The 14,123-nt window shown below is 27.6% G+C and overlaps 1 protein-coding gene across 1 annotated transcript in view; it reads right to left on the reverse strand.

Annotated features, from left to right (window-relative positions):
- Positions 1-14,123, reverse strand: part of LOC119676243 (uncharacterized protein DDB_G0290685-like) — a 19,485-nt gene that overhangs the window by 3,888 nt on the left and 1,474 nt on the right. The window contains exons 2-3 of the mRNA XM_038087480.1: positions 1,721-1,807; positions 28-1,296 (exon numbers count right to left, since the gene is read on the reverse strand). Coding sequence (XP_037943408.1) covers positions 28-1,296; positions 1,721-1,807 — 1,356 coding nt within the window. The remainder of the gene's footprint in view (positions 1-27; positions 1,297-1,720; positions 1,808-14,123) is intronic.

Genomic DNA, 14,123 nt, shown 5'->3' on the forward strand with positions numbered 1-14,123 from the left:
TGTCATTATCTTCACTATTCGGTATACCATCACCATCAATGTCATCATCCTGATCATTTGGTATACCATCACCATCTATATCATCGTCATCAACGTTTGGTATACCATCGCCATCAATATCATCATCTTCATCATTAGGTATACCATCTCCATCAATATCATTATCTTGATCATTTGGTATACCATCACCATCTATATCATCGTCATCAACGTTTGGTATACCATCTCCATCCATATCATCATCTTGGTCATTTGGTATGCCATCACCATCCATATCATCATCTTGATCATTCGGTATTCCATCACCATCCATATCATCATCTTCATCATTTGGTATGCCATCACCATCCAAATCATTATCATTTAAATTTGGCACACCATCACCATCAATATCCTTATCTTCAAGATTTGGTACACCATCACCATCTAAATCAGTATCCTTCTCATTTGGGTCACCATCACCATCGATATCTTGATCATCAACATTAGGTACACCATCACCATCAATATCATGATCCTCAACATTCAAAAGACCGTCACCATCAATATCTTTATCTTCTTCATTGCGCTGACCATCACCATCAATATCATGATCATCAATATTTAAAACACCATCTCCATCGATATCCTTATCTTCTTCATTTAACAAACCGTCACCATCAATATCTTTATCATCTTCATTACGTTTACCATCACCATCAATATCAGTATCTTCTACATTTGGTACACCATCTCCATCAATATCAGTGTCTTCTTCATTTGCTTCACCATCACCATCGATATCATGATCGTCAACATTTGAAACACCATCACCATCGATATCATGATCATCGACATTTGATACACCATCACCATCTATGTCATGATCCTGCACATTTGGTACGCCATCACCATCAAGATCGTGATCTTCAACATTTGGTACACCATCACCATCGAGATCATGATCCTCAGTATTTGGTACACCATCACCATCAAGATCATGATCTTCGACATTAGGTACACCATCACCATCCATATCAGAGTCTTCTGTATTCGGTATTATATCGCCATCCATATCTTCATCGTGTATATTCAATATACCATCTCCATCCATATCTTCGTCTTGTTCATTTGGTATAACATCGCCATCTATGTCGCTATCTTCTTCATTTGGTATGCCATCTTCGTCGATATCACGTTCTTTAGGTAATTTCTTTCTATCTTCAGTCGAATCCACATCCTCTATTTCCACAGTTTCCAGTTGATCATCAGCCGGCTGATCAGATTGCATGCCATCATCGTCATCATTCGTTGTGCCTATATAGCGTTGAGTAGAGTAAAAATATTTATGAGTATATAAGAGTATCTCTAGTATAAGTCGCTTATTGGAATGCCTATCGGTAATAAGAGTTTCACTCTAGTTGCCTGTCAATTACTAAAATGTGTGTTCGCGAAAATTGCTTTTAGCAATTTAAATATTAATAAATAATATAAATTAACATAAATTGACAACTTGACAGATTGCTGTGAAAAAATCAATTAGTAGAACTCTCTGACCTGTGAAAAGTAAAGCCGTAAAAATTTTACAAAGTGGTTTTTTTATTCTGTTTTTTTTTTGTGTATTAAATATCCTTAGTAGATATATCACAAGAGATATTTTATAATTTTGGATTAATATATTTCCATACTATAAGTTATTATAAAAAAACAAGTTTTTAGAAAGATTTTTTTATTGGATCACCTGTTTTGAGCTCGTTTATAGCCTTTTCAATGTAAGGGCGACATTCGGATTCACTTGGTCCAATTTCAGATCCGCTAGCGAATGCATCTATAAATACAAAAAATCACAAAAAAAGGAAAATTAATTAATTAATTTAATTAATTAAATTAATTTGCATAATGGAATTACTTTTAATTTTGGACAAATATTTGCACTTTTACACTGAAAACTTTTTACATTTTTAAATTTTATTTCTATTTTATATTTTTATTTATTTCTCTTAACTTGACAATAATTTTTAATATGAGCACGAAAATTATTGTAAAATAATTTTAGTTTTCGGTTTTTCGTTTAATAATTTGCGTTTGTATAACGTTTTGGCCTTCTGCCCAAAACTTGGCCCACACAATTTTTTTTTTTTTTGCATATTAAATTTTCCATTTCCACAATTTTCATTTATCTTCTTCATTTCGCTATGACATATGGTAATTATTTGAGGTCGCATAGTTTTCAAGCGCTTTTCCATTTTTTTTACTCTTTGGAGGCATCACATTAAGGTCATTCAAAATTGTAAAATTTAAGATCTGAATAATTTAGACAGAAGTATGTTTACGTCAGTAGATTGTTTTATGGGTTTATGAGTTTCAAATACAAAAAAAAAAAATATGTAAAATCTTAAAAATAGAAATTACATTAAGTTTTATATTTATATGCGAAAAATCCATAAAATGTTGGTCATGAAAGCATCTTCATTCATATTTTTAAATATTTATTTGTGTGTTCCAAACAATGACCTACATATGTATCTGCTGATTTTCCACCTACAGATATAAATTTCAAAAAAAATGAAAAATGGAATACTTAAATTAAAGATTTTGTCTTTAAAGAATACAAGCCTGTCAATTGGATAATATTTCCAAAATTAAATTTTAAGTTAATATCCTTGAAATACTTGAACAAAAAATTTGAATTTTAAGTAAAATAATTTACAAAATGATTCAAAGCTTCCAAATATATATATAAAGAAAGATCACATCTTCACTAGCGGCAAATTTCACGTGACGGGTTCTAAATCCGGTGGACAATCCAAATTCAAAATCTTGGGATTAGAACTCGCTGCCAGCGTAAGGCCGAAATCCGATAACGATTTGTTATGACCAATTAAGAGAAGAATTATGATTATGATATATTTTTTTTCTCCTAAGTGGTATATAGATCAACTTGAACATTTATGGTAAAATCATTTTTAGAATATTTAGCGAAACGAAGCTCTGTTTCGATTGTTTATGACCTGGAGACCTGGCTGGGGCCCTTGAGCATGTGCTACAAGCAAATCTGCTACAAATATAGTGAGTTAGTTATTATTCTTAATAGCAGTTACAATTAGAAAAGTCATCTTCAATAAAATAAATTAATAAATAGATAATAGTAAATAACAACAACAAGATTTAAGTTTTAATTGTTAACACTTTTTAGATTCATGGATTAAAAAAAATTTTTTTCTGTTATTCATTATTCAATATTTACTCCTTTCATAATCTTGCATCTGCACTGGCTGGACTTTGTCAAGAATTTTTCATACTCTTTTTTTTTTCACTATAGGTACATACAAATTTTTCTAGTTCGATAAAATTGGTCTTTTCAAAATAAAAAAAATTGAAATTTCTAAATTTTTGAGAATTAAAAATAATTAAATTAAATATTAAATTATTAAATCAAATTAAAAAATATAAAAATAAAAATTAGTAAAATACAAATTTTACTAAATTCTAGTCACTGTAGATGTTGAGTAAAACAAAGCATAAGCTAAAAGTTAAGGGATTTATCAACATAGTCAAGGCATCTGAAATATATTTCTAGCACTGAGTATATAGATTATAAAAATTTTATCGGGCCTCTGACTAGAGGCCCAGTACATGTCACCATGCGAACAAAATAAGTCTTTCAAAGTAGAGCTTGTTTATAAAATGGATATAAAACAATTAAACACACTATCTGTGGATGTCGAAAACTGAGTGCTAGTAGACTTATTCATATTGTCAACCAAATTATTACCCCTTACAATATATAGAATAAAATAAAACCATTAAAAGCGCTGGTGTTCATTAAAAGTGCAGTTTATGGTAGGTCATGCTAGCAGATCAAAAAGGCCACGCGTAGACCATTAAAGTACATTGGGAAACCAGATCAGAGTCTTAACTTTTTAGGGATAATGTGCATCACTTAGGATGCGCGTATGGATGAACGAATTTTATTAGGATTTCAACAGAAATCTCAGATATGTAGTCCAGTCCTGTAAAACTGATAGCTCGAAGTATTTTGTCGATATTTTATAACGTTTTTGATAAATTTTCTATATTAAAATTTTTAAAAATCCAAATAATTCAATCCAAGAGTTAAGTTTTTTATCAGACTTGATCCAGCACAGTTAACCATATATTATATATTATTATATATTTATATTATATTATTCAAAAGTTTATTTTAAACTTACAAACTCTTTACTTTGTTCTGTTATTCCTATATCAACTATAATAATATTTATACTGATCAATTTCGAATATAATATTAATAATTATATAGTTTGATTTTTTTCTATTCTAAACTTTTTTTATAATCCTAAGGATCAAAGATTGATTTATTTACATAAAAAAATCAGAAATTAAACATTTCAAAAAAATTTTATATAAATAAGAAGCAAAATAAATAATAAAAATTTAAACAAATTCAATAGATCTTATGGAAGACAGGCTGACTTAAGAGGAGGAACCATTGTGGGAAGTTTTAAATATTAAATGACTTTTAGTTATATTGGAAAAAATTGGAGACGATAGTAAATGGATATCTTTTGGCAAGTGCCAAGCAGTAGCAAAGCCAAGAAGTAATATTTGCTTCATCCTTCTCTGATTCGCAACTTCGATAATAATCGTTTAAAGGTTCCCTAATATGCCGGCATTGTAAATTGATAACTAAATTTAGAAACCAGCAGAATAAGAGGGCGACTAAGAAAACGGTGGAAAGAAGTAAAGAATATAAGAAATTGGAAAAGAAAAGCAAGAAACAGAAAAGAATGGAAGACTGTTGTTAAACAGGCTTAGGTCCTACATGGACTGTATAGTCGCGGATGATGAAATTTTGAAACTAAAATTATAATTATAAATTATAAACAATATATAGAATAAGCAACAATTACTTCAAATTTCCAAAACCCGACGGTAGCAGCTATACCATATATTTTGACATGACATGTAGTATTGCATTCTTTAACTGAATACAGGTACCAATACATATAATTTCTATTTGAATTAATAAAGGATGAACAAAAAAACTAACCCAAGAACTATTAATTTAAAACGTAATTGATTGTGATTTTTGCCATAGAGATTGAACAGCATCTTCATATAGGTACTTTATGCATCTTGAACGATATTCTGAGCCTTCCAGTTCTATGGACCGGGATAACTCTTGAATATAGTAGTGAAATGTATACAAAAAAAAATTTATTTATTAACAGTCAACGTTAATAAATAAGATTAATAACTTTTTTCATAAAGTATAAAGCTAGATAGTTACTTAGGTTCCTTAGATACTCTTTTGAATCAAGATTTTATTATGAATTAATATGAATTAAGAATTAGAAATGTATTATGAGTCTTATTTAAAATTTTTAGAATTTATTTCTATAGATATTTTTTCGGATTTATTTTTGAGTATATTTCCAACATCATCAAAGCAAAATACAATGTTTATAATAAAGTTTCCATACTTATAACCGTACTGTTACAAAGACGATGATAATAGGTTGCTTTTTTATATATTTCTCCGATTCAAATTGCTGATAGTTGCTGTTGATATATAAATTGTCATATAGTCTTTATTATTAATTACATTAATTAACTTTACGAAAATGTAATAATAAAAATAATAAATATTAAATTAATATTTAATATAATTAATAAATATTTAATTCAACTATATAATTTTCTCACAGTTTAATATAATAGTTAAACTATATATATAAAAAATATATACCATTTTATAAAATTAATTTTTTTTGTCGAAAGTGACGCGTCTTATGACGAAAAGAAACTATTTAAAACTTAAACGGGTTCGAATAGAAATGAAAAGGCAACAAGAAAAATTTCAGTTAATTTATTGAATATACCATTTTATTTACATTTAATTTTTTTAATATAATGTAATGATTATGATGATTTTCTTAAGCTTTCTTTTTTTTCTTTTCAGTCATGTTATTAATAATACTACCAACTGTGATTAAAGGTAAATAAAATGGATTTCTATCTAGAATATAATATATTATTTCTAAAAAACATACTAGTATGGTAATTTAATAAAATAAAATCAAAAGTATCAATACAATAAAAATATATTTGAGTTCGACTTTGGCAGCAATATTTGATGAGAGGTATGGAAAAATTTTCTATATCTTTTTATTATTATACAAAGATGAGACTTGGGTTTATCATCTTCATCCTGAAATAAAACATGTAGATCTATTTAAAAAGAGCAACATATGTTTAACTAGAAAATGAAAAAGAAAAATCCAACTGGGAGGATAATGAATATTGATTTACTGCAGTGGCTGTTATGTTGCACTTTTATTTCCTTCTATATTTGGACATACTATAAATAAGAAAAAAAATAACCAAAAATTTGTAAAGATTTTATTTAATGATATAAAAGAAAACTATACCAGCTTCATTATAGAATTTATAAAATGTTTTAAGTACTTAATTGATCAATAAAAAAATGGGTAAGATTGTTAAACGCCTAATAGCATCACATTTTGAAATTTACGAATATTCACTTCTTATTTGCAAAATGAGTACAGTAGTATATAGAATCAGTTCTATACAACTTTAATAAATATCACTATTTATTAAACAATATATATGTATAATATATCGAATCGAGAATGGTTACTCCTCTCGGCTCCTCGGGGAGGTATGCACATCTGAAATCAATTATTGCTTAATCTGATGAAGTTATAAACAATAATCCAGTCAAGGTGTAAAGAGGGGTTTTGAAAATACCTCGAGTTAAGAAAGAGTAAAAGTGCATTAGCTCAAATAGCTTCAACATAGATGAATTACTCTTGTTGTAGAACATCTGTTCTCATATTATCAACCATTATGGTTTTTAATAGCATAAAACTATAGTTATTTACGGATTTAGAACATCTGAAGCCTATTAAAGTATTTAATTTAAATTAAAATGAATATAATTGTATTCCAATATATAGACAATAAACTATGTTAAAGTTAATAGATAAACTTCAAGCTCATGCATGACAATATTTTAACTCCTTTCATATCATTGATGAAGCAGAATTTTTAAGAAATTAATGGAATCATGTAGTAGTCTAGCTGAAGAAGATTGGTGTGCAGTTAGATAATGCCTCAAGAATAAGATATAGTTAAGATACAATTTTTATTAATAATAATTTCATTAATAATTTTATTTACAATAAATAATTTTAAAATATTTTTCTTCAACAAAATTTTATTAAAATACGTTTTCTGCAAGTATATTTTCAATAACTTACTTAAATTTTTGAGTGAAAGTACTAAAAAGTCAAGGAGTATTATTATTAACTCTTAAATGCGTTGAGGAACGAAATTTAATTAATAACTTTAACGTTTAACTCTCCTAAATTTAATAGGGATTATGAAAAGTCTGCCTGTATGCTAGTATAATAGTCTGCAAGTACCAGATATAGAATTTTGATTCTGTCAAATTTAAAACAAAAATTTGCGTTATACACATATAAAAAATAATTTACGTTATACACATCTTCTTCATAATAATAGATTCTAAACCTACATATTTCACTATCTATTCACTATCTATTACTATTTAATTTCAATTAAAGGTAGTACTATAAAAATTGTTTATAGTTAATAAATAGATTATTACAAATATAAAAAAGCTTGCTTAAAGCTTAAATATTGTTTTTCGACTAAATGTTACTGAGATTTGAACTAAATGTAACTGAGATTTGAACTATGACTATAGGTACCATACTCTAGTTCTAGTTGTATACTATCAGTTCTAGTTGTACTATGCTATCAGGACAGTATTTTAGTTACTACAATTATTATTGTTTCATCGGATTAATACTGCGATCTAGAGATTCACTGACGACTCATGTCTGCAATGATCTATTAAGTAGGAGATCCATTGATCCCTCTGCATGAATAATATTAAAATTGTAATTTATACTTTATACTTTATTAAGTTTAAGTTGATTAATTTTTTCATCCGATATAAGATGTCCTACTAGGTATTTTTTCCGTTCATGTATCATTGTAAGACAATCTCCCAGCATGTGCAGTGAGATTTTATCTTATTCTCTAAGAAACTTACAAATTCCACTAGAGTAGGTTCTCACTTTTGTGATATTATAATTTGATCTACAATTTCCTATCAGAAGTAATGATATTTAAGTTATTTTTGTTTAGTTTCTTGCAATCCTTAAATTATTTTAGAATAAACGTCCCTATAAGTGAGTGCGATTGTGAAGGGTCTGATATATTGTCCCTATTTTGCTTTCTCTGTTTTAAGTCTTCTTTCTAAATGATAAATATATTAGATTTGTTAGAAATAATAAAATATATCTAATAATATTGCAATATACCTAGAAAAAAATTTTTTTTATTAATATTTAAAAGCATAGTAGTACTTTGTTTTTATTTTTTAATATTTTTTGTTTATAAAAAAAACATAAAAAAAAAATTATTTTTAATGTATTTATTATAAAAATATTATAAATGCTTTTCATTTATTTTTAACACATTTGTTATGAAAATTATATAAATGGTATTTATTTTTAAATAATAAAAAAATTTAAAAAATTAAAACTATGTACATTACGTCTTTTTTGTTTTAATAAAAAAAAATATTTAGATACTAAAAAAAAAATAAATTATAAAAAATATAAAATTTTTTGAATTTGTTTATCGAACTGATTTTTATAATAGTTTTTATATATTTTTTAATTCGGCTATAGGTTCCTTTTTTGTAGACGATAGAATAAAGAGATATATATAAATTTAGTAATATTAATTTATGTTAGATCGTGATCCTGATGATGACTCTCAAGGAGATTTGAAATATAGAGTATAATAAAAAATATTAAACGTTGAATTATTTAACAAAAAAGGGACCTATAGACGAATTAAAAAATATATTAAAACCAATATGAAAAATATTTAAAGAGGTTTATTTTTTGTTCTATGTATTTCTTTCTAATTTCATCTTATAAATGCTATTTAGACACAAATAAAAAAATTTACTCGAGCTGAATATAAGAATATGGGACATAAAGATTTTATACTTTTTTAAACTTAGGACTATATGCACTTGGCCATTCGTTTACATTTTGCTGCTTAAGTCGCAATCTTAAGCACCAGGCTCACTACTATATTTGGTTAGATGGGGTTAAACCGGCGATCCCAGGGTATTCATTTTGATCCAAAGCCCCATTGTACTACCGTATTATTAACAACCCAAGGGCTGAAACCATCTAGAACCTTTGGCAAAGCTTATGATGCAATTTAAAGGGAGGTCTCGCCAAGATCCTCAAAGAAGAAAACTCCTAAAATGTTAAGGCGGCGCCGCGCATTAAGCAAAGCATGGTTACCTAGAATACCTAGAATACAATGACCTGTTAGTAAACCTACTACAAGATTGATATCTCTACGGGGCATCTCAATGAGAGAGTTCGATTTTCTTTTATTAGTATGTGGCCAAATTGCATACAGATGCCTGCATATTGAAGAGCCTTCCCATTTTTTATTAAAAAATTCAGCATAGGAAGAACTGAATACCAATTTGCATGATGTCAACGATGTAACCAGCTTGTTTAGGTTTTCAGAGTGGTTTCTCGAAGCACCTCATCTGGCTAGCTCATCTATTTTGCAATTGTTGAAAATATCCGTATGATCGAGAACCCAGATAAGAGAAATTTATATTATATTATTATTGCCTATTATATTTATCGACCTATCATTACTGTTGCAAATAATTTAAGAAATAATTTTATTAATTAAATTTTAAGAAATGAAAGTTTTTTGTTTTTAATTTTATTTTTAAATTTTAAAAAAGGTTTAAAAAATAAAGTAATAATTTGCTGACTATTTAACTGATTCTAGGTATTACTTTAATAAATGATGATGAGGATTTTTTAAGCTATATTAATTTTTTGTGATTTTCAAGGATTAAGACAATCTTCTTCAGATTCTAAACATTTAGCCGTAGTGAAATGTAATAAAATCTCACTCAACGCCAACGTAAGAAAATATATAGAAAAAATAATTATAATATCTTTTGCGTATGGACTCGATGGAGTGAAAGCGCACTGAGATTATTTTTATACAATATTTACCAAACAGAAAAATAATTTTTTATATAAATAATATTTGTTGAATGGCATCGTTGTGTTTGTTTTTTTGCTTTTGTAAATTGAAGATTTTGCTTAATTTATTTTTAAAATTTAATATTTAGTATTTAAACAAAATTTCAATATCTCTACGTCTTGTCGCGCTCTTAGTTCTCTAAAATACGTATTTCTTTTGTATTTCGTTTTTTTTTTTTTTTTGTATTTCGTATATTTTCATTTAGCCACAAATTTATTTATTTATTTAATTTTTTTACTAATAATTTTTTCATACATTTTTTATATTTTATTTATTTTATACATGCATATAATGTATAAAATGTATATAATTTCTTGTTGTTTTGTGAATGCCATTTCTAAATTTAAATTAAACGAAACGAGCCACTATGGCAAAATCTTCCCGTTCATACTCAACTCAGACCCGTTGTTCACATTTAGATAGTCAGAGTCGGAGACAGAGAAGATTTGTTTTGCTTTAGATTTTCATTTTCATATCTGCCCGAATCATATTTGTCTCTTCCTGCAAAATTGACACTAACACTTACCACTTACCACTCAAGTTCTATACGAATAAATTAGAGAAATTCAATTAATTAGCACTCAAAGTATCTTTCTTGTACTTAGGAGCAAAAAGATATTTGCGGACACTTTTCACAATTTCATCTGATATGTGCACAGTCGAGATCATATAAGAAAAAATATTTTTAAAATACATTTTTGACTAGATATTTTCCTAAACGTCGAAGAAGAAATTGCATAATATTATGAGAACTCATTGTATCTTGTTGCTTTGTCAGTTGGTAATGCCGCTGTCGATCTGCGAGTATCTTTCGTAGGTCGCTCGTTGCTGTGCTAATAGCACTTTTTGGCAACCGCTGTTCGTCGTTCGCCGTCGATGACACTTCTTCATATACGTTTGTGGATATATTTATGGGCCACATTATATAATTCAAATTATTAATCTATTTGAGACTATTTTAATTTTTCACACTTTCAATTCGCAGTTTTTAAGCATAAAAATATTATATATTTATTTTTGGAAATAAAAAGTTTTCAGTGTAAAATGCATTTATTATAAATATTTTTTTTTATTTTATAATCTTCTTTTTCTATAACACATTAATTAAAAAATTTTAGTTTACACATACCATGACATGAGACGGTAAATAACGTTAGTCCTAGCAGGACCCAAAATGTTAACCGCCCCATAACAAAAATAACAAAACTTCCTTAATTGAACCACCAAGCGTTGTTGTATTTTGTTAGTACTTATGTCACGTCATAAATTTCTATTTACTTTGTTACTTAATTGTTAATAATGAAAATTAATATTTCACTCTCTCGTACACTGCATTAATATAATTTTTTTATATTTCGTGGGGAATGCACTAGAAAAAAATATTTGAAAATTTAAAATTTTTATAAAAAATCATATTAAAATTAAATTTATTTTTTTAATATTTTTATATATTTTATTTTATTTTTTTTTATTCTAATTTTAATTTAATTTAATTTAAAAGCACCACAAAAGATCATAAATTTTTTATTATCCTTTTTTTCACATTCGTTCCACGTCGTTCGATTTTTAAATTTAATTATCGTTAATTAAATTATAATTTCTTTATTTTTCGTATGTATTTAGTTAAACAATCGTTTCATGGGTAATCCTTTGTGTCCCTTTCAACGATTGCCAACTAAATTGAAAAAATTATTTGAAATTAATTTTTCAGCATTAAAAAATGTCGTGTCGTTTTCGTTTTGGCTTCTATTTCAAATGCCTTGCTTTTAAAATTCAATTAAAACCGTTTTATTCAATATAAAAAATCTATTTAAAACTTAAAAATATAATCAGAAAGGTACGAGTACGAGTATACGAGTCGATCTCTCCCGGTCCAAAACTAATTCGTAACACAACAAGGAGATCCTACAGATTTACCTTGTGACCGCGAAATTTTTTAATTTTTTCATATCGAAAATTCACAAATAATTTTCATACAAGATTTTCATTGGATTTTATGAGTGAGTTTCGAGATGAGTGAGATTTTACTCAATTGAATTATTGTAGCAAAATTTCGTGGTGACTTTTACTTGCACATCATTTTGAATATATCATTTTCTTTTTGTTGCAGTGTTTAAGGTTCATTATATATAAAATTTAACTTATAGTAATTAAACGCTATAATATAGTATAAAAAGAAAGCTTGTTTAAAATACATTATTGTCTTTACTAAGAGGGGATGAAGAATGGCCACGACTGGTATAGAGTCCATTATTATATATAATTAGTATGCTTACTTTATCATCTCTTACCCTAAACAATTTCGGAAACGGATAAAAAAATGTGATAACTAACCGGTGTGGATCTTTATGTCACAGCGAACAAGAGAAGTTCGCTTCGGTGGAGACAATTCGACAGAATCATTTAGTCCATTATCCTTTGCATTTTTTATGTTCACTTACCCCTCTTGTACCCTAAACGTTTACGAAACGGATAAAGATATAAGATAACCAAACCATGTGGATCTCTATGTCACAGCGAACAAGAGAAGTTCGCTTCGGTGGAGACAATTCGACAGAATCATTTAGTCCGTTATCCTTTGCATTTTTTATGTGCACTTACCCTTCTTGTACCCTAAACGTTTACGAAACGGATAAAGATATAAGATAACCAACCCATACGGATCTCTATGTCACAGCCAATTAGAGATGTAGCTTCGGTGAAGTCACTTCTATAGAATCGTTTCAGAGATTTATCGAAGTTGGAGCAATTTCAGCTAAGAAAGCCAACACAAGTCAAAATACTCTATGAGATTTAAAGATAAATTTTATTATAGATTACAATAAATAGTCTTATACTCATACTATATTTTGTCAACTAATATTGCAGGAATTATCAGAAAAGAATTTTAGTTCATACAGCATTTATAAATTATTTATATAGTCGTATGTATTCAAGCACAAAAGATCAATCATGGTCCTTGTGTTCTGCTCAAATGGGAGCTAGTACCCTGTTCTTTCTCTTATCTCTCTTATGTATTCAAAAAAATACACATCAAAAAATATTTGTGAACCACACCACCCCATTAGATACACCTCAGTAGTTTTGTTAATAAAAAAGAAATTGTTACATTTGTTGTAAAAGACTCAAGTCGATTGGATGTACCTTAAAAACTGGGTAAAAACTAATTAATTACTGGCTATATAAAAACCTCGAACTTGTTTTAAAAAAAATTGTTTAGATAAAAATTGTTTATGTTTAGATAAATCTGCTTTAGATAGCATTTACTTTCAACTATACTTTGTTGCTCGTTATACGAATATCTCAAAGAAATCAAGGAGCTATTATAGCAGGTGTTTGAAGTAAATCAATCTCCAGAAATAACGCTGTAACTTGTTCTCACAAATCTTGTCATTTTCTGCTGACAGAGTATTCTTTGCGAAAGTATTTGATATCACTAGTCTATACCAACAAGTCCACAATGATTCTAGCGTCTGAAACAAGGATATAATATGGTATTTATAAACAACTGCTCTAAATATTTGCCAACTTTATAGAAAATTGGGGCATCAAATTACAATTACTCTGACATTTCCATTGGCAAAGACATTTTTAATACATTTTTAATACATTTTTAGAACTTCTAAATAAGAATTGTTTTCTATTACATAGGAAATATGTAAATACTAAAACCTATTTATATAACCTAGGATGTCTGAATATTCATAGAATATATTTGGGCTATATCTTTAAAAATAATGTTTATTTTAATATAACTTATCAAAATTCTTCGGCGCACAATGGGAATCGTTGCAGGGACTTATTGTAGAATGGTAAGACCGGTAACGATACTACTGATGATGTTGAAAAACTATTTTAAGCATCACTATATATTGAGGTAGACATTAAACATGCTATGAACATAAAGTGAATATAATCTTGAATATTTTTTATTTTTAAATAAAATACAATATAAAAGAATATATAAATGAAAGAAAATGAACATC

The sequence above is a fragment of the Teleopsis dalmanni genome, chromosome 2 (assembly GCF_002237135.1).
Source record: "Teleopsis dalmanni isolate 2A chromosome 2, ASM223713v2, whole genome shotgun sequence".
NCBI lineage: Eukaryota > Metazoa > Arthropoda > Insecta > Diptera > Diopsidae > Teleopsis > Teleopsis dalmanni.